Source organism: Sinohyriopsis cumingii, chromosome 17 (genome assembly GCF_028554795.1).
Source record: "Sinohyriopsis cumingii isolate HCF-2022 chromosome 17, ASM2855479v2, whole genome shotgun sequence".
NCBI lineage: Eukaryota > Metazoa > Mollusca > Bivalvia > Unionida > Unionidae > Sinohyriopsis > Sinohyriopsis cumingii.
In genome coordinates, this window is record NC_142977.1 from 120695679 (window position 1) to 120716818 (window position 21140).

Consider the following 21140-nt stretch of genomic DNA (forward strand, 5'->3'; position numbering starts at 1 on the left):
AGGATGTAAGCTTAATAATCCCCGAAACTCTGATATTTAAATATGTTCACATGTTACACCACGTGAATTAGGAGGAAATATTAGGAAGTACTCCTAATATCAGATATCATTGTAATGAGTGTATGTTTACTTGGGGGTTTCTTCTAATGTCGGTAATTACACACACACACACACACCCAATTTTCTGAAAATGATATGCCAACCCCTTGTAGTCAGAAGTTACGTCAAACCATGCACGTGATACTAAGGTGAAGGTACGAAACTCTACTTTCAGTTTTGATTCTTGCTAATCAATTTGCCTATTTACAAACACAATAAAAGCTCCAGGAGAAACAAGGCAGAGATGAGACTGCGTAGAGATATAGGATCAGCAAGATACTTTGAGTTTCATTTTCAGTAAGTATTTATAAAGACGCGCATACATTCACGTACAGCCTATGAATTTCATACAATCTATGCTCGCTTCCTCCCCATCTGTGTTTATCTAAACGTCCCCCAATGTCACCCTCATTCCGAAACAGTACAGTAAAGTAATGTATTGTTTTACAAAGGAATCTACGAATACTGGCACATTTTTAAATATTTAATGACAACTTTCAAAAGAAATTTTTGTTAAGCTCCTGAATTATTTCTTTTTTTTTTTCTTCCTTTAGAGGCGGCCTTTTCCTTTGGGGCGACAAAAAAATCAGTTTAAATTTAAGGTCAAAGTTTAAAACAGTCACACATGTATGTTACACGATATTAATGATGACTGTTTTTCCACACACATTCCTCAGTGGTCTGTCTGAATCTTCCCCAACATGTCAAAACAGCGCTCGGGTTCTTCAATCTCCGGATTTAGGTACCTACATTTCTTTTCGAAATAAATTTGAATACGTCAAATGTCAGAGAATTGAGAGAAAGAAAAATTGAAGGAAACAATGAAAACCTGGTTTGGTTACCATAAATTAGTAAAGTGGTCGCGGTCTTATCATCAAGAAGAAATTGCATAAACCGTTGCCATCCTGAACAGAAATGGCCAGAAAGTCAAAACTTCCATTAGGCATGCGATCATTTGGTAGATAATAAGTAAATGTGTTACATTCGCAGTGATGTTCTCTATAGAAAGAAACCAAATGATGCTGTTACAGCATTAATGTTATGAGCGTTTCACAAATCTAAGGAAAATTTAAATGCAGTCTTCTTTCCAAATTACATCCACCTTGAGGGGTAAAAGTTAGTTTTTGAATCATAATCTTTAGAATGTTTCTAGTGAGTACCTCCTCTCTGCTTTTCAGTAAACGACATTAAGGCAACTGATTTATGTTGTGCATTTCTCTTGCATTTGTTATACTTTTGGAGCAAATAATGATGATGATGATAGTGGCCATTATGTCAGATACAGTGCCTAAATTTCAAAACGTTAAAGTTAAGTTTTCCTTAAATATTGGAAAGTGAAGTTTTTTTATTATATACCATTAAAAGTAGCATATTAAACACGTCCAATTGGGCATTGTTATTAGATACCATTATAAGAAACATATTAAACACGTTATTAGATACCATTAAAAGTAGCATATTAAACACGTCCAATTAAAAGTAGAATATTAAACACGTCCAATTAAAAGTAGCATATTAAACACATACAACTGGGCATTGCTATTAGATACCATTATAAGAAACATTAAACACGTTATTAGATACCATTAAAAGTAGCATATTAAACACGTCCAATTAGGCATTGTTATTAGATACCATTATAAGAAACATATTAAACACGTTATTAGATACCATTAAAAGTAGCATATTAAACACGTCCCATTAAAAGTAGCATATTAAATACGTCCAATTAAAGGTAGCATATTAAACACATCCAATTGAGCATTGTTATAAGATACCATTAAAAGTAGCATATTAAACACGTTCATTAAAAGTAGCATATTAAATACGTCCCATTAAAAGTAGCATATTAAACACGTCCAATTAAAAGTGGAATATTAAACACGTCCAATTGGGCATTGCTATTAGATACCATTATAAGAAACATTAAACACGTTATTAGATACCATTAAAAGTAGCATATTAAACACGTCCAATTGGGCATTACTATTAGATAACATTATAAGAAACATTAAACACGTTATTAGATACCATTAAAAGTAGCATATTAGCACGTCCATTAAAAGTAGCATATGAAACACGTCCAACTGGGCATTGCTATTAGATACCATTAAAAGAAACATTAAACACGTTATTAGATAACATTAAAAGTAGCATATTAACACGTCCATTAAAAGTAGCATATTAAACACGTCCAATTGGGCATTGTTATTAGATACCATTAAAAGTAGCATATTAAACACGTCCATTAAAAGTTGCATACTAAACACGTCCAATTGGGCATATTTATTAGATACTATTAAAATTACCGTATATACTCGCGTATAAACCAAATAATTTAGGAAAAAATAAAGGCCTGGAAGTAGGTAGGTCAGCTTATCTGCGGACCAATGTCTAAACTGAACAGTTTTTAGGTCTTTTTGTTGACTACTGTAATGGCTATAAATCTTGGGACACGAAAAACTATTTTTTTCCATGTCCTAACACATAGGTATGTAAAAAGAAATAACTTTCGGTGACCTGACAATTATTAAACTGTTATAAATTACTATGATTGATTTTATTATTATTTTGCATGTGCATATTTTCTGATTTTTCCAAAACGAAATTAAATAAAGGTAAATACAGACTTCATAATTCGCAGGCCGGTTGAGTTTACCCGGGAGACCAGGTTGGACTATAATGTACAGTACTTACACAGTGCAAAGCGTGCATAGCGTCACTTAAATCCTTATTTATTCACAAATGCATTAGATGCAAATTTTGCTTTATTGATTCAACCAAATTGCATTCTTCCAGATAACATTTCAGCTAGTTCTTAATAGCTGCTTCATTTACGTTGAATCACGTGCTCACAAGTTACTCATTTTCAATGATATAAGCGATCCTACAAATTGAGGTAATATTTTTTAAAAGATACGCACGTTTAAATGTACAAGGCACATAACTAGCATAATTTACATGTTCACGAAGAGTATTTTTTAAATAAATATGAGTTTGCCTAAATCAATGCATTTAGAACCTACCTCGTGGATCTTGAGACGTCTTGGAATTGTTGGTCGGCTTATACGCCGGTCATGCACTTTTTAGTGTTTATACCTGTTCAGTTTGGGGGTCGGCTTATACGCGAATGTGCTTATACGCGAGTATATACGATTGCATGTTAAACACGTCCCATTAAAAGTAGCATATTAAATACGTCCCATTAAAAGTAGCATATTAAACACGTCCAATTATAAGTAGCATATTAAACACGTCCAATTAAAAGTAACATATTAAGCACGTCCAACTGGTCACTTAGTTTATTAATCGTATAATAGTAGTCATCGTCTACTTAACGAGAAGAAAGCAACAGTTTCGGTAAAGACTAGTAGAGTTACCGTTCTTAGCGTAACGTCCATCGAATCCTCATACACTCAACAATTATCACTGTTAATTTCAGCCGGCAAATAAATATTCTAATATCAACCCATTTTTAGGATAAAATTTATATCTAGAATGCTACAGTTTTATAAAGCATAAAATCTGGTCACTTATTTTGCTTTCATCTTTTCTTCTTAGCTTCTATTTTTAATTTTGTTGTTTTCTTTGTTGTTGTTGTTTCTATGTTGCTGTTGTTGTTGTTGATGTTGATATTTTCCTTTTTTATTTGTTTTATTTCAAAAAAGTGTTAGGAAAACATCAAACTAGCTATTGATGCTCGTTCTGAAAGATGTTCTGTTGTTTATTTAGTTTTTTTAAAAACTCATTTATTGAGTTTCAATTTAAATTTTATGCACAGCCATTTCCTAATATCTTAATCATCAACATGGCCTTTGTACACGCTTGTAATATAACTTATCTAATTTTTGTATGAACATCTTCAGTGATATCTGATAAATGTACTTAAAGCTTTTATTTATTAATAAATTTATATCTGCCTGTCGAAACTGTTGTCTTTAGGGAATGGAGTAAACAAAATATCTCAGATATGTATGCCGACAGAAAAAATTATTTGTGTGTCATTGATGGGGCATAATGGCGGCCACAATATATCCCGTTAGGGTACCGATCTGAAATATTTTGTATAGTAGACTATTAAATCTTATCAGATGTAAAGATATGTTATATATTTCGGTAGAATAAACATTACTGAACCATTTTTTCTACTATAAGCCATGTTTTGTAATTGTTTTTCTTTCTGCAGCTTGAAAATTCGCCCTACCCCTCCTCGGGGACGACGTGTCCGTCAGTGACTGGAAATATCTGACATTCAGAAACTCTTCTATTGTTCAGGGACTGTTACTAAACATCACTTTTTGAGTAGTACGAAATGCATACTTTTTGTGTAATATCGAACATACCGCTTTTTGATTACAATCCAACACCAGTTTCTTTATTACTATCCAACACGTTCTACAAGAAATGGACTAAGATAATTTTTCTTCTCGTATTTGTCCACAGGTTAATCAGCCTAATGGCAGATTACAAGCATATCAGACAGTAGAAGAAAAACTTGATGGGCAGAAAAGCTGCACCTCTAAGTAGAAAAAAAAAAGATGCTCTGAAAAAGATCACCTTAAGGCCGTTATTAATCGTAAAGGATAAATTGTTCTTTGGGGAAACGAACAATCTGAAAACAGCAAAATTTTGAGAACAACTGGGAAAAGTGATGATAAGGCAAAAACTCAAATTGCTTCTCTGCGAGAAAGAACTGACTATTCCGACATTAAGATTACTAATAATGACATGAGCGAAACTACCAAAAAGAAAATTTCCAGAGAAAGTGCAAAATTCTGGAAAGGAGACAGCAAGAGACTAATTGCGGAGGACAGGGTAGTGCAGCCTAATGTTGAAAATGACGGATCAGACCATGATGATTCGAATTACGATCGAGATGGCGAGATATCAAAGAGGGGCTTCTACAACGGTGACTGTCACAAATCGAGACAGCATCTTGATACTATGATATATGAATCACATGCTTATTTTGAAGAGTTGCCTTTAGCTGGTGCATCATGTGGAGAACTGCAAAACAATAAGAACAAAATTCCGAATAATGTAAATCGACTATGTGACTTTAATTTGCTTTCATTGAATAGAGAGTTTGACTCGACGAAAGACATGGATGAAGATTCAAATGTTTGCAGAGAGTTGAGTTCTAAATACGAAATAAAAGAGGAAGGAGAGCTCGGGGAAGATGTATCAATTCAACCGAAGGAATTTTCAATAACCTCACAAAAATATGCCCTTGATGCCAAACGTTTGAATAAGACCACGCAAAACATCTATGGACTAAAAACAAATGTGAACTCCATCTCATCAGAAAATGATTACGACTCGATCAAAGACGACGACGAAAGTTCCGAGGCTGGGCAAGAGAGAAGCAGGAATGGTGAAATGAAAGAAGATGGAGAGATCGATGAGGATGTCCCAGTTCAGCCAGATATAATTATCACGACCTCAGGAAGATATTGGTCTGACACAAAAAGTGACATATCCAGGAGCGATGAAATGAAAGAAGAAGGAGAGATCGACGAGGATGCACCAAGTCGGCCAAATATAATTTTAACGACATCAGAAGGGTATGCTTCTGACACCAAAAGTGTAAAATCCAGGAAAAGAAGACGAACTAAAGCGAAAGACAAACATGAAAGCAAACGACGGAGAGTTAATCTTTCACAAAATATGAACAACATCCAATGGCATTCACTTTACAAAAGCAACACGTCAGGAGAAACGACCTTATCGTTCACTAATGGAGCCCATCAGATGTCAATATTAGGAACGGACGTATTGGCAGATAGAAGAAGTAACAGGTTTTCCAAATTTAAAAATGAACGAACTTCGCATGACCTGAATGGAAGAAGTAAAATACGAATCAACCAGTGTAAAATAAAAGGCCGTCATGACCAAACACGCACATTTGTCAAATCCTACAAAAGACTTTGCTGTTCATCCCCTGACACTTTGCCAAAAGAGGATCAGAATAAATGTAAAAACTCCAGATACACGTCCTCTGATACCTTGAGTAATCATACGAAAGATGAAGTAGAAAGTTTGCCTCAAAGGAAAAGACATCTCAAACCATTTGACAACAAATCCATATTGCCATCATACGGTAATCGTCTTGATGACAGATATTCAAGCAAATATTGTTGCGCGATACTAGAAAAAGATGAGCCCATGCAACACTTTTTATATAAGGAAAGATGTCACCGCATACTAGATCAAAAAGAAATAAATATCGGAAGGCCATTGTCTTCTACTAGAAACAGGGGCTGTCATAATGTTCATACCGAAGAATTCCAGAGGAAGGAAACTGTGTTTGAAAGAAAGGTTTCAGACACATATGGTTCGACAGATCAACATGATATCAGTGTCATATCAAAAAATAAAAGGAAAGACAGACAGTTTAATTCTACAAAAAATCGACAAAGTATCGAGCAGAGGTTCTTAGGAACACTTACACATCTGTTTCAACCCCGCCACGACGTTGATGAAATAGCAAATACCTTGGCCACGAGAGCTGATGAACTCGACCAATATCTTCGAAATGAGGAAGAATGCCCAAAGCTTTTGTCATTAATTGACATCTTAGTCAAATGTACTCAAACTAAAGTTTGTACGACAAGCAGAGAGAAGGTGATGTACATCTTGAGAAGAAGGAAATTCTTCGAAAGAAAGGATATCATCAATAGTCTGAAGATTATCAGAACAAACCCAGTAAAGGATGTCTTAGAAGACAAGTTTCTCTTAGGACTTCTTTCCATTATGAAAACGATGACAGACTCAGTGAATTTGGAAGAAGATCATACATCGATTGCAAGGTCATTAATTGAAAGCATCACTCAACATCACAATAAAGATGGAAGGCTTGACAGACATGTTACTTTGCTAAAAGTTATATCAGATAGCTTTGAATGTAAATTGCAGGACAAACAACAAAATGAAAAATTACGGGAAGAGTTCTTTGCAGAAACACTTTCAATTTTGCCAACAATTGAGACCATAAGACATGGGGAAGGAATCGATATACCCAAGCACGAAATTGGGCAAAAGTTTAACAGTGATCGGCACTATATCTCACACATGTTTGTCCTGTTTAGAGAGGATTTCATTCGACCGCTTTGCAAAGGGATACGTTACTATATCAACCACAGAGAAAGAGAATCCACGGCAAGATTCCGAAGTTCAGACGTAAGATTATTTGAACGAGTGCATTTGATTTCAACAGATTCACATATTGACAACGGCACTGTATGGAAATTACAATTAGAATTTAACGTACAAGGACGAATTTACGTTCCCTCTGTATTGCAGTTTGGCTCTCTCTTATGCCTTTCTCATGACGACTTTAAGACCATGTACTATGCAACTGTGGTCAATAGAGATTGTTTGAGAGATGGGAATATATCTGTGAAGTTTCTTGAAAATAATAACATTGTTAATCATGTGGACAAAACTTACGTTCTTCTTGAAAGTCGTGCATTTTATGAAGCATATTCACACACGTTATCCCTGCTAAAACAATTAGCATTGGGGCTTAAGAATGGGAATTGCACGCTTCCCTTTGGGAAATATCTCTCGGGGCAAACGCTTGACATAATGCATCCAAAATACCTTCAGGAGTGTGAAGAAATATCCTTCACTTGTCTGGCAAGGTACACAGACTGCGCAATCGTACCGAGCAAACACATCGAGGCAGCTAAGCCTCAAGATACAACAACATGGCCATCATCCGCTGAGTTAGGTCTCGACATTTCCCAGTACCATGCACTGAAGCTGGCCCTGACAAAGGAAATCTCATTGATCCAGGGTCCACCGGGGACTGGCAAGACTACAATGGGAATACGAATAGCGGAGCTGCTTCTTTCCAACTCACATGCTTGGAGAGGATATAAACGAGCTCCTATGTTGCTGGTAAGTTATACCAATCACGCTCTCGATCAGTTCCTTCAGCTACTACTGAATACGTCGTTCATGGAAAATTGTTTACAAACTGACGTTGTCAGAGTTGGATCCAGATGCGAAGTGGAAGACTTTGCCCAATTTACACTAAAAGTACATAGACGGCTGCAGAGGTCCAGTAACAGAACTTGCAGAGCAAATTATGCTGAATTGAAATCTATAGAAAGAAATGTTAAAGATCTGAAGGAGTCTATTAATGTCTACAAAAGATGTATCGTACATGAAAAGACCTTCAGAGAGTTAGATCTCATTCCGAGCTGGATGTACTATCAGTTGGTGGAACGACGTTATACAGAAAGACATCAGCCAATGAATGGATCCATCTTATGGTTTTGGCTTGATTTACCTTCTCTTCTAAGTAGAAAGGTAGCAAAGAGCCAGCATAAACAAACCTTGCATTCAGATTACATGACAGAGAAGGACATTGTGAACGAAGATTTTGAAAGAGTACTAGATGATGAGGATGATGGATGGAATATCACCCTCACACTTCAAAATGATACTGCAAGTAGACCAGTTGTTGCAATCAGTGAGAATATCATACTTAATGATCCATTTTACCGATTTATTAAGAAACATGAAACCAGAAATTTGTTAACAGGTATGTTACAAGAACTTTCTGTTATAGACCGCATGACAAAAGAAGAAACTGCGATGTTAAGGGATATTTGGCTATTGCCTCCGGCTGACAGATGGAGATTGTACAGGTACTGGGTATATGAAGCGACACTGCCTCTGTGCCAGAGACTCCATCGATATGAGATGGAATATGACATTGCCTCTAGGAGATACTGTGAAGCAAGAAGTCTCTTGGATTGTAAAATAATGAAACACGCTCGCATTGTGGCTATGACAACTACTGCAGCGACCCGTTACACGCGTACCCTACAAGAGGTAGCGCCGCCAATAGTCATAGTTGAGGAAGCTGCCCAGGTATTCGAACAACATATTTTGGGTGCTTTGACCTCTGCATGTCAACACCTCATCATGATCGGGGATCACCAACAGCTCAGGCCAGCTTATAATGACTACAGTTTAGCTCGGACACACCAAACTGATGTATCATTGTTTGAGCGACTCATCCGCAGCGGGATATGTTATCAGCGGTTGGAGAATCAACATCGTATGCGTCCGGAGATAGCTTCATTGCTTGTACCACATATCTACAAGTCCCTGAGCAACCACGAATCTGTTTATAAATATTCAGATGTCAAGGGTGTTGCAACTAATCTGTATTTCATAGAACACGAACAAGAAGAAGATGATGCCGAAGAGTCTCTAAGTCACAGCAATACATATGAGGCTGAGTTCATTGTAAAGCTTTACCGGCACCTTCGCTTACAAGGGTACAATCAACACGAGATAACCGTGCTGTCTATGTACAAAGATCAGGTACAGTTGCTCAGAAAAAAACTTAGAGAATTGGAACAGACTGATGAAATTTTTTTGAAAATGAGTTCAGTCACCGAGCAGTTTGATGATGCTACTATATTTCCAGAAGATAAAAATGTTGCAATAAATGTTCAGAAGAAACCGGAAGTTAGGGTTACAGCAGTCGACAACTTTCAAGGAGAAGAAAATCGAATCATTCTGTTGTCACTGGTCCGAAGCAACAAGCACGGACGTATTGGATATCTAAAGGCTGCCAACCGTATATGTGTGTCCTTGTCAAGGGCTCAGGAGGGTCTGTATGTAATTGGGAATATGACATGCTTGCGGAAAGCTTCTGCTATTTGGGATAAGGTTATTTTACAGGCAGAAGCCAATGGTCATTGTGGAAAACAACTTGAACTTAAGTGTTCCAATCACAAGGAGAACAAGATGATTGTCACGACTCCACAAGATTTTGAGAAATATATGGATGGAGGTTGTAGTCTGCCTTGCAAATATCGCATGGTTTGTGGTCATGCATGCAGTAGAAAATGCCATAATTATGACCTGGATCACAAAATGCCCTGCAAAAAGCCCTGCAAAAAATATTGCAAGAATGGACACTGTCATGACAAGCTTTGCTACGAACCAATTGAAGATTGTACGGAAAATCTTGAAGTAATACTCCCAAGATGTGGACACACAAAGATCAAGAAGTGCTGTGATGATATCAATGAAGTGAAGTGTGATGTCAGGTGCGATAATCAAATACCATGTGGCCATAAATGCCAAAAAAGATGCGGCGAGGTATGTAACAATGAACAAGATTGCATGGAGCTGGTCAAGGTAACAGGCAAATGCGGCCATGAGTGTCAGATAGCATGCTCACATCAAAACCGTTACCTGTGCAAGATTCGTTGCATGGAATTGCTTGACTGTGGACACTTTTGCTCGGGTACATGTGGCGAATGTCATCAGGGTCGACTACACAGACCATGCAGAGAGAAATGTGAGCAAGTATTGATTTGTGGACATATTTGTCAGTCATACTGCACAGTGGCTTGTCCTCCTTGTACGAATAAGTGCATGAATATATGTGAACACCGTCAATGTAGCAACAAATGCGCAGAGACGTGCATTATCTGCAGTAAACCTTGTCAGTGGGAATGTCGAAGACGTTGTCCGAGTGGCTTTAAGTGCACACGAATGTGCTACGAAGATTGCAACAGAGACAGGTGCAATGTCCCTTGTAGAAACGTAATACCTTTTTGCGGACACAAGTGCATTGCACTTAACTGCGAGAAATGCTTTTGTAGAGAGTGTGAGGATAGTGCTCATTTCGACATTTCATTTGGCATGAAAGATGATCCAAACACCCCGTTTTACAAACTTGAGGGCTGCAGACATATCTTTGCTGTTCCTTATCTGGATGACTATATGGATAACAAGGATTCAGAAAACCTCATAGGCCTGAAAGTGTGTCCAAAATGTAGAAAGCCTATTCTTTACTCGAAACGATATGGAAATATTATCAAACAATGTATTCGAGAAATTGAAAGTGTAAAACGGAAATTCGTCTCAGATGGATCTAGTAAAGTTGGTATGGTAAACTCGATTGCCAGAGTAGAAAACTTCGATGATCGTAAAGTCATTCTGTCATGCATTGGTAAAATGAAAACCATAACCCAGGTTACTGCAGTACACAACCAAATCAACTTCTATTTGAGCGTTGCTAAAATCATTGCAGATCTTAGTTCCAAATACCAAAACATCATCCTGGAAGAAAGGCGAGACGATCTGCTGAAAGAACTTGAAGGCCTCCAAAAGTGGACTCTGAGTAGAAGATTCAGATTTAGTGACCAGGAACTGTCAGAGTTTAAAATGGAGTTGACCAGAGTGAGACTGAGCCTTAGAGCTGAAGTCCTCATATACAACATTCTAGAAAGTGACAATATGCTTCAAACTGACTCAGAGTGGACACAGAAGGTGAAGGAGCAGTTGAATAGCGGAAAGAAGCTGAATGTGCAAATTGGTGAAGAGATAGAAAAAGAACTGAAGCACATTGAGAGCAAATACCCTCAGTCTAGACTTGGCATATGTGAGGAAGAAAATATAACGATACTAAGGGCCAGGGAATTTTCACAAAAAGGCCAATGGTACAGGGACAAAAACGGTAAGTGTATATATATATATATATATATATATATATATATATATATATATATATGTGTGTGTGTGTGTGTGTGTGTGTGTGTGTGGTATGTACGCTGTATCAATGATATACCACGAGATGTATAAATTTTTCATTGAAAGGAAACGAGGCTTCTTGTTTGAGCGTACATGTAAGGGGTTGTGAGGAGTTCACTCCCCTAAAGTGCACTGTTATGGCTGTCAGTTTTATCTCCCATAAAAAATGAAAACTTATATGTGGTATAAATAAAATATATGTATAATATGTATTAATAATATACCATTCGTTGGAAAAATGTATACGTCTCGTGGTATATCATTGATACCGCGTACATAATATATATATATATATATATATATATATATATATATATATATATATATATATATATATATATATATATATATATATATATTATGTATACACGCACAACCATGTACAAACAGCACCTGCTGATCTGCGTTGATGCGTTGGTGCTGTTCGCTTGGGATCAAAGGTGGAACTAGCTGTTTACATACTAATCTGCTGACGTGCTGTGTGACGATATATCTGGTTCTTCTCTCTTCGCAGTTGAATTGCAAAATCTTTTCAGCATTAACTTTGGGTAATTATTTGTATAAAATTCATAATCGTGTACAGTACATTATTGCTTCAGATGTACAGAGCTTGCACTTTATTTTCAAACAACAGACAGGAAACAAATATTAATATTATAAATAAGCAATTCCAAGTAAGTTTAAAATCATTCATTACAGGAATTTTTAAAACTATTTTCTAGTAGTAAACAAAGCTTTCAGTTACCTTATTTTAGAGTCAGAGGGTTTTCCATCACGCTGCAACTATTGGATGTAAATAATTACTCGATCGTGTACTCATGGTGCTAATCTTTCATACAAACTTCAAAACATTATGATAAAATTCTTTATTAAAAATAATGTAATTCATAATTGGCATCCATTTTTGAATGTTGAGAAGACATTATATAATTATCATGTTATGAAATCCGTCGAAATAGAGTTGTGCAGCATTATTTGCCTATACTTTAATTAGCAAAATTGTATAATTAACCGAATCGAAAGCTGTACATAGGTCTAAGAATAAAGCTCTAGTTAATTTCCCGTCATCAATATTCTTTAACAATTGATCAATCAAACCAGTGAGCGCTGTCTCGCATTAATGATTTGCACGGAAGTCTGGTTGACACGGGGTAATCTACTAATTTTGTGTGCATAAAATGTAATAAAATTAACTGAAAACACACCTTTCTTTAATTTTCCTAACAATAATTAGTACAGATGCAGGTTTATAATTATCGGCACTCGATTTAGTCTCCTGCCCTATGAAGAGGAGTAATTCTTGCTTCTTTTTGCTGATCTACAAAAGTAGCTGTGCCTATAGGTAAATTAGATTTGAAATTCATTGTTCATTGTAGTCTATTGACATTTAAAAGAGATTCACCGTCAAGCTATCAACGGCACTAGTTTTTGAATCAGACATATTCATAATTTTCTCTTTAAATCATATTTATAATTTCTCTATGAATCATATTTATAATTTTCTCTTTAATTCATATTTATAATTTTCAGTTTAAATCATATTTATAATTTTCTTTTTAAAAACTATTCATAATTTTCTCTTTAAATCATATTTTTAATTCTTTCTTTGATAATGTTCTCTTTAAATTATTTTATAATTTTCTATTTAAATCATATCTCTAATTTTCTCTTTAAATTATATTTATTATTTTCTCTTTAAATCGTATTTATAATTTTCTCTTTAAATTATATTTATTATTTTCTCTTTAAATTATATTTATTATTTTCTCTTTAAATTATATTTATAATTTTCTCTTTAAATAATATTTATTATTTTCTCTTTAAATTATATTTATTATTTTCTCTTTAAATTATATTTATAATTTTCTCTTTAAATAATATTTATTATTTTCTCTTTAAATTATATTTATAATTTTCTCTTTAAATCATATTTATTATTTTTGTCTTTTTTCATAATTATAATTTTCTTTTTCAATTTTATATATAATTTTCTCTTTAAATCATATTTATTATTTTCTCTTTAAATCATATTTATTATTTTTGTCTTTTTTCATAATTATAATTTTCTTTTTCAATTTTATATATAATTTTCTCTTTAAATCATTTATTATTTTCTCTTTAAATAACTCTTCATTAACATCCTTTTACATACATTAGGTAGTGCTGAATCAAAAGTCAGTGCTTAACTCAATGCTCCAAAATCAATCATTGAAAATATTTTAAATTTTAGTAAAGTCATCAACGACTTCGCCATCAACAGTAAGAAAGTTAGGACATGAATGTGTTTTCGATGAAGAAGTTCCAATCTTTTCAAATTTATTTTGCTTTGTTTGGTGAATGCTGAACATTATCATTTAATTACTTTCATTTTGCATCTAATTTTTTTAAATTCATCATGTCTTTTAATTTAGAAGTTTTAATTTCGTCGTGATTGAAATCCCCCATCACAATAAAGGGTAAATATTTTCTGCAAACATGCCACCTTTGAATTTTATATAGATAATGATCCTAATAGTATATATAGTGTTATCTTAGTTCATACCTTTGCCTCCATAGAAGGAAGTATGTTGACATGTTCTGCTATAACACATTGACTTCCACGACTGTCTTGATTACATTCCTTCTTAAAAGTCCTTTCTCTTCTGCTTTTTTATTTAAACGTATGCAGGTCTCTGGTTTTTGACAACGTACGTACCATACTAAATATTAAATATAAGAGAGAGAGAGAGAGGAGGGAGTAAAATCATTATATGTATTTTCCCACTGCTGGACTTTATGTCCAACGTTTTTTTGTTTTTTGTTTTTTTTTTTTTGTTGTTTTTTTTACACGTTTCACTTAACTATCATTACAAGTAATGTCTGTGTATCACATGTACAGATAAATTTACTTGGACCATTACTGCACACATACACTACTGTACCATTACTGTACACACACACACACACACACACACACACACACACACACACACACGTACACCTCCTGCAACAATATCTTGTTGCATAAGTAGGTACAGTAGCCATTGATGCCTAACGGCATGCGTTGTCAATATGCATAAACAGAAATTAGTTACAGTTAAGCATATTTAGTACAGTGTTTGCATGTAGTTTTGTACGTAGTGATTAGTTTAGGTATATGTAAACCAGCTACGACATACTAGAGAGCTGCTTTTATTTAATGTGGAGCATCTGGAAATTCGAATTGTCAAGTGCAGGAGCAATTGAATATAAACCTCTTTTGATAACCGTAATATTTTATTATTTTTTAATTTTTGAAAAAGATATATTTATGACCTCCATTTTTTCTATTTTTAATAGCACTTTATTCTGTCTTATATTTTTTTGGACTGACTCACGGTTACTCTGTTTTTTCATTTTCTTTATACGTTTATGACGTACTTACACCTAAGGTTTCTTTATACGTGATGACGACAGCTCCGATGGCCTAGTGGTTAGAGCGTCCGCCCCGGAAGCGGGATGTCGTGGGTTCGAACTCCGGCCGAATCATACCAAAAACTTACACAAATGTTACTAACAGCTACCTCGCTAGGCGTTCAGCATTAAGAGGTTAATGTTTGGTCTGGTCGGCCTGGTGTCAGGATAATGTGACTGGGTGGGACATCATGCTACATGTCTGCGGTATGATGCCCCAGTGCTAGACATCACTATAAACTGCAAAACTGCAAACATCGTAGCGATATGACTGCAAAATTGTTAAAGCTACGTTAAAAATCCTAGTCACACACACACACACACACACACACACACACACACACACACGTTATGACCCACTTGCACCTAAGGTTTCTTTATACGTTTATGACCTACTTACACCTGAGATTGTACGTTTATTAATGTTTCTTTTTCACAACTCTAACGAAAACACCTATATTGTTCTATATATTTAGCATGGATAGTGATTTAGCCATTTGGTCATAGCTTGTAAACTTTTGAAATCTCGCTTAGCTACATGTTTGCTAACTGAGCACAGAAAAAAAAAATGCGACTGACGTTGGTCCTGGTGTACATTTCTATCCTTAGCGAATTATAACCTAGAGCATAACTTGAAAATTATTGAGATCCCTACCCTATATTCATACAATCACTTTCCGATCATAAAAAGATCAATTGCAGTAAAGTCGTTATCTGAATCTGTTTTATCCCTTAAGACTTTAAGTGCACGGTTGTCTTTATTCATTTCTGAAATTTGTGGAAATTGTCCGATGATGTTTTCAAAATCGCAAGTAAGAGCGGCTTTAATTCTATAAAACATTTTTATTAGAAAATGTGTTTGCAAAATACATATATATTTATTTTTATTTTCCTTGAAAAATCCTGCAAAAAAGGTGAAAGCATGTCTCTGTTACTTATTCATTTCAGGAGACAAATCTGAACCCGTCTGTCCACCATATACTCGAGAAGTCAGCACAACATATTTACCAACAAGTCCAGCATATTATCCAGTCAGTCCGTCATATTCTCCTACAAGTCCATCGTATTCGCCGACAAGTCCGAGTTATTCTCCGAAGAGTCCATCGTATTCACCGACAAGTCCGAGTTATTCTCCGACGAGTCCATCTTATTATCCGACAAGTCCGAGTTATTCTCCGACGAGTCCATCTTATTATCCGACAAGTCGGAGCTATTCTCCGACGAGTCCATCGTATTCACCGACAAGTCCAAGTTATTCTCCGACGAGTCCCTCGTATTCACCGGCAAGTCCGAGTTATTCTCCAAAGAGTTCATCGTATTCGCCGACAAGTCCGAGTTATTCTCCGACAAGTCCATCATATTCACCGACAAGTCCGAGTTATTCTCCGACAAGTCCATCGTATTCACCGACAAGTCCGAGCTATTCTCCGACGAGTCCATCGTATTCACCGAACTAAGTCCGAACTATTACCCGATGAGTCCGTTGTATGTACCAACAAGTTCGACATATTTTCTAGTGAGTCCGTCGTAATCACGGACAAATGTAACATATTATCCGAATCTGTCGCACTCCACAGCAGAACATACTATTCGCAAATAAGTGCAACATATTCTTATCAGTCCCACATTCTGAGCCGACACTATTATCCCAAAATATCCTATTCGCCAATGAGTCCATCGTATTGCTGCATTTGACTTTTGTTTTTATTTATTGAAATTTCAATATGCCATAAAGTGTGCGCATTTCAGTACATGGCATAGATGCAACCTGTATTATATTGTACACGATATACATAAAAAGGATGAAATGCCTGAGACAAAGACTATTATACAGAGTATTCAGATAATGATTAGCGATTGTTCGCAGTTTTGAGAGGGTGTGTTATTGTATATATGTAGTGTACTCTTTAAAGAAGCTCTGTGCACACTACATGCATATACTACATATATCTGTTTCAAGCACCTTTCTTGTAAATAACTTACTTTCACAGGTACATTTTATTTGTTTTAGGCACAGGTTTTACAAGGCGTCTGAACTTTGTATATTGAAGTAAATTTTAACATGCATACAGTAAAACCTGGGATTGTGAGTATCGTGGTCTGCGAGTGTTTTCAAGACGAGCAATTTTTTAAAATAATTTTAACCTGATAAACGAGCGAGGTCCTGCAATACGAGTGTACGTTTACGCTTCGTCTGCGGAGCGTCACGTGATCACAACTGAGCCGATGTTTCTTCTCTCTCTCGCTGCGGTATTGTGGGTAATCGTCTCCCATGCTTATTATAAGTCGGCGTGCCTCACTCGTATAGTCAACATCCGTGCGAGCGTATGCTGTTACTATAGTGTTGCCACCACGTGTGTGTGCGCCTAAAAGCATTTTTTTTTATTTTGTGTCCGTGGGGAAGACCATGGGACTGGAGGTGAATGAGGACGACATTCAAGAGCTGGTGGAGGAACATGGCTAGGAGCTGACCACTGACGAACTGATATATCTGCACCGAGAGCAACAACAAGAGGTTATGGAGGATATCTCGTTTGAGGAGGAGGAGAAACGACGGAGTAATCCATCACTTTAAATGATATTTGGGAGATGTGATAAATGTAGGAAACAGTGCAAAATTTTGTAGAAAAGCACCACCCGATTAAGGCTGTAACAATGCGAGCGATGAATCTGTTTAACGACAAGGCAATGTTACATTTCCGCGAAATCCTCAAAAGGAGGCAAAAGCAAGTGTCATTGGATAGGTTCCTTGTTAAAGTCGCACAAAAAGAAAAAGATTCCAGTGAGACAAACCGATAGCAGTGATTCCGTTAGTGACAGTGAAAGTCATCCTACACAATAAACCTCCTCCGCCTCCTCTCTTCTCTCTCTCATCTCCCTCACACCAGCCACGATTAAATTTAAATAATAAAAATATAAAAAGGTATTTTGTATTAATCATTTTTATATGAATATTTTTGGATTGTGGAACGAATCATCTGAGTTTCCATTATTTATTATGGAGAAATTCGCTTTGATATACGAGTGCTTTGGATTACAAGCACGTTTCCGGAACGAATTATTCTCGCAATCCAAATTTTACTGTATATATGATACAGAAGGGAGCCGCGGTAGTTCAGTGGTTAGAAAGCAGGACTCTCTACCGAACATTTTCGTATTCGAATCCTACCATCGGGACCAGAACAGTTTTAAAAGTTATGAATTTGTATTGTCACCTTATGCCATAGATTATATTTGAGTAATATGTAATTCTTAGAAAACTGGTGTTACGAAATTATATTTCTTTTACAATTATTTATATTTGAAATAGTCTAGAAATATTCAAAGTCTAATTTCAAAACTCGATCCGTTCGCGCGTGCGCTTCACCGTTTTTAAGCTTATTTATAATTATTATTTTATCTCAAAGATTGGAGATATATTTATTGAGTTATATTGTTTGTGATCTTCCTATGTGAATGTCATATGTTTTGCCTTCTTTGACCCCATTCACCTGACCCAGGTTTTGCAATCTTACTCAACATATTGTAAATTGCCTGGTCCCGACTTGTATCTTTGGAAGTTATTGGCTTGTACCTCTTGGGTACAAATATGAGGCACAGTCAAAACTAGGATTGAAATTTTAGCTGTTTTGATTGCCCAGTGTATGTCAGATTGTTTATTACGCGTGTGTGCCCGTGGTACTTTGAAACTGTCAAAATCAGTTGGTGTTGATACTTTTAAATAGTTTACGACGGCCGCTTTTCAGATATTATATATTGTCTTTTTAAAACCGTATTTTTTATTCTGATTACATTTTGCGGCTCAAACAAAACTATCAATTTTGAAAATCTTTTCAAATAAAGCATTGCCATTTTCAATCTCTTGTAGGCATAAGGTCTACGAGATTGAAATATTATTAACACGGCAACACAAGTTTCTCTATTACAGGTTTCATAACACCGAATTAAGATTTTTCTCCAGTTACTCTGGATTGTTTTGCGGTTTCCCGATTCCAGTATTTCATTCGTTTTACAGATCTGCCATCAAATTCATTTTCAGTTTTCCCAATGCTCTGTGCTATTATCAGACATCTGTCAAGGCTATGACCATATCTTTATAAATATTGTTTGATGGCCGCTTAAAAATATTTTTAGGAAATATTTTTAATAAATTTCAAATCACTAAAAAGCATTTTTAATTGTTATGGTTCACTTTTATGCAAGCCTTTCCTTCGTAATCCATTTGGCAATATTTGATACCAGTTTCCTCTAAATGGCTCATGTCTATTTGTGTGCAGTGTTAATTGTGATATCCTATCCTGTCTTGCACCTTAGCATATTTCCTTTCCAAATTTGTTAAGTAGAATGGCGAATAATTACTTTTTTCTTTCGTCATTACAACTTCTAGCAATCTGATTGGTCAAACCCTTTTGAACTGTGTTGGTTTATACCTGTATGAATAGAAAAATATATAATGATTTATCCCCGCCCTCAGGCACTACTTTTTCTGATATTCGCATAGATATTTAATATATAGTTACAACCTATATTAATGTAATGTTGGTTTACAGCAACAACGAGGAGGACAATGTAATCATTTCATTTTAACGATGTATAATAAATAATACTATGAATGAAAAAACTGTATGAGAGAGAGAGAGAGAAAGAGAGAATTCATTCGGAGCACTCTACAGTTTTGGACGTGTTATAACTTTTAGGATCATCTGGGATTTAATTCACAACACTGTTCGTTCGTCTTAAATTTTCACATTGTAACTAAGAGAAATGCCTTTATTTGTTCATTTTAATAAATATGTTGGTTTCACTTCCTTCTGTTACTAAGTTTAAGACTACAGAGTTGTAACAATTTTACTCTAACATGTACTTTGTAGCATTGTTGTACATAGTAAAGACAAGATGAATCTGTTATTTGAATGAATGGCTGAAATCACCTTGCACCTAGACAGGCTCTAGATATAAGACTAATTTCATGTTTTGAATGAAGTTGGGGCCAAAAAGAAGTCCACATTCTCTACAGTCGTAATTCCAGTTTAAAAAGCATTGTAGATTTTCCAGAAGTTAACGACGCCGACGTTCAGACATGTGACCTCTCTTGTACACATGACGCTCAAAGGAGACAAAGAAAAACATACACAAAATTATAATAAAATATTATTCAACAGTTTTTGCTTCCGTTTGAGAGACGGATTTGCCCTCCCCCCTCTTTACGCACGCAGTCCAAATATTAAACTTATTCTTTAATGTAGTTCAGGTGATGGTGGTTTCAGCCTCATGCTCATTACAAAGTTGTATAAAGTGAACATTTGACCCAGTTTTTTAAAAAAAATTGCTAATTAAAAAGCACCTATATTCCATTTGTTTTCAGTATTTTTTGTTGAGCCTTCCAAGTCTTGGGGATCAATTAAAACGTACCCAACCCCCAACCCCCTCCATTCCCTCACTCACCACCCATAATGTCTGTCACGTTTGCATTAATATAAAGAATTATCAGTGGAACATATCAAGGAGGAATGGAACATTTAAATCCTTTCTATGCGTCAAAGCATGATGGGAAATTTGCACTCGAGGTTAAAAGTTTTTATGACCGTAACTGAGATTCTGGTTTTGCAGTTTAAATGGTGGTTAGACACATTTAGGTGTTCAATGATTAGTGATAGAGATGGTTATCGTAACGGAAAGTCACCGAGTCCAATCTGTGTCCGGAAGACAGCTTGCACAATAATACAAATAATGAACAGGATAAAAAAATACCTGCTTTTATCCATAAGATTCTTCCAGACAGACATAAATATTGATTCTGTTCTCTATTCAACTTTGATCTAAAATTGATGTACCGTTCATAATTAATTTGGAAATTATGAATAAAAATAAATAACAATTGCAGCAGCGACTGTTTCGACTCCTAATCGGACAATTGAAGATGTACATGTATTTTGGCCGAACAGTGTAAAATATCGAATTTGCGGGACACTTAACTTCAGCCACTGTCCATTGTACTATGTAAATGTGTTTCGGTTAATGTTCGTTATTTTGATTATTGC

General features: G+C 35.5%; 1 protein-coding gene across 1 annotated transcript; it reads left to right on the forward strand.

Annotated features, from left to right (window-relative positions):
- The first annotated feature begins 307 nt into the window (after nt 1-307).
- LOC149779771 (NFX1-type zinc finger-containing protein 1-like) lies at nt 308-20451 on the forward strand. The gene is made up of 3 exons (XM_089940628.1): nt 308-396; nt 4543-11593; nt 16048-20451. Exons 2-3 carry the CDS (start codon nt 4828-4830, stop codon nt 16554-16556), a joined length of 7275 nt encoding a protein of 2424 aa, XP_089796754.1. The 5' UTR covers nt 308-396; nt 4543-4827; the 3' UTR covers nt 16557-20451.
- Nucleotides 20452-21140: the final 689 nt, after the last annotated feature.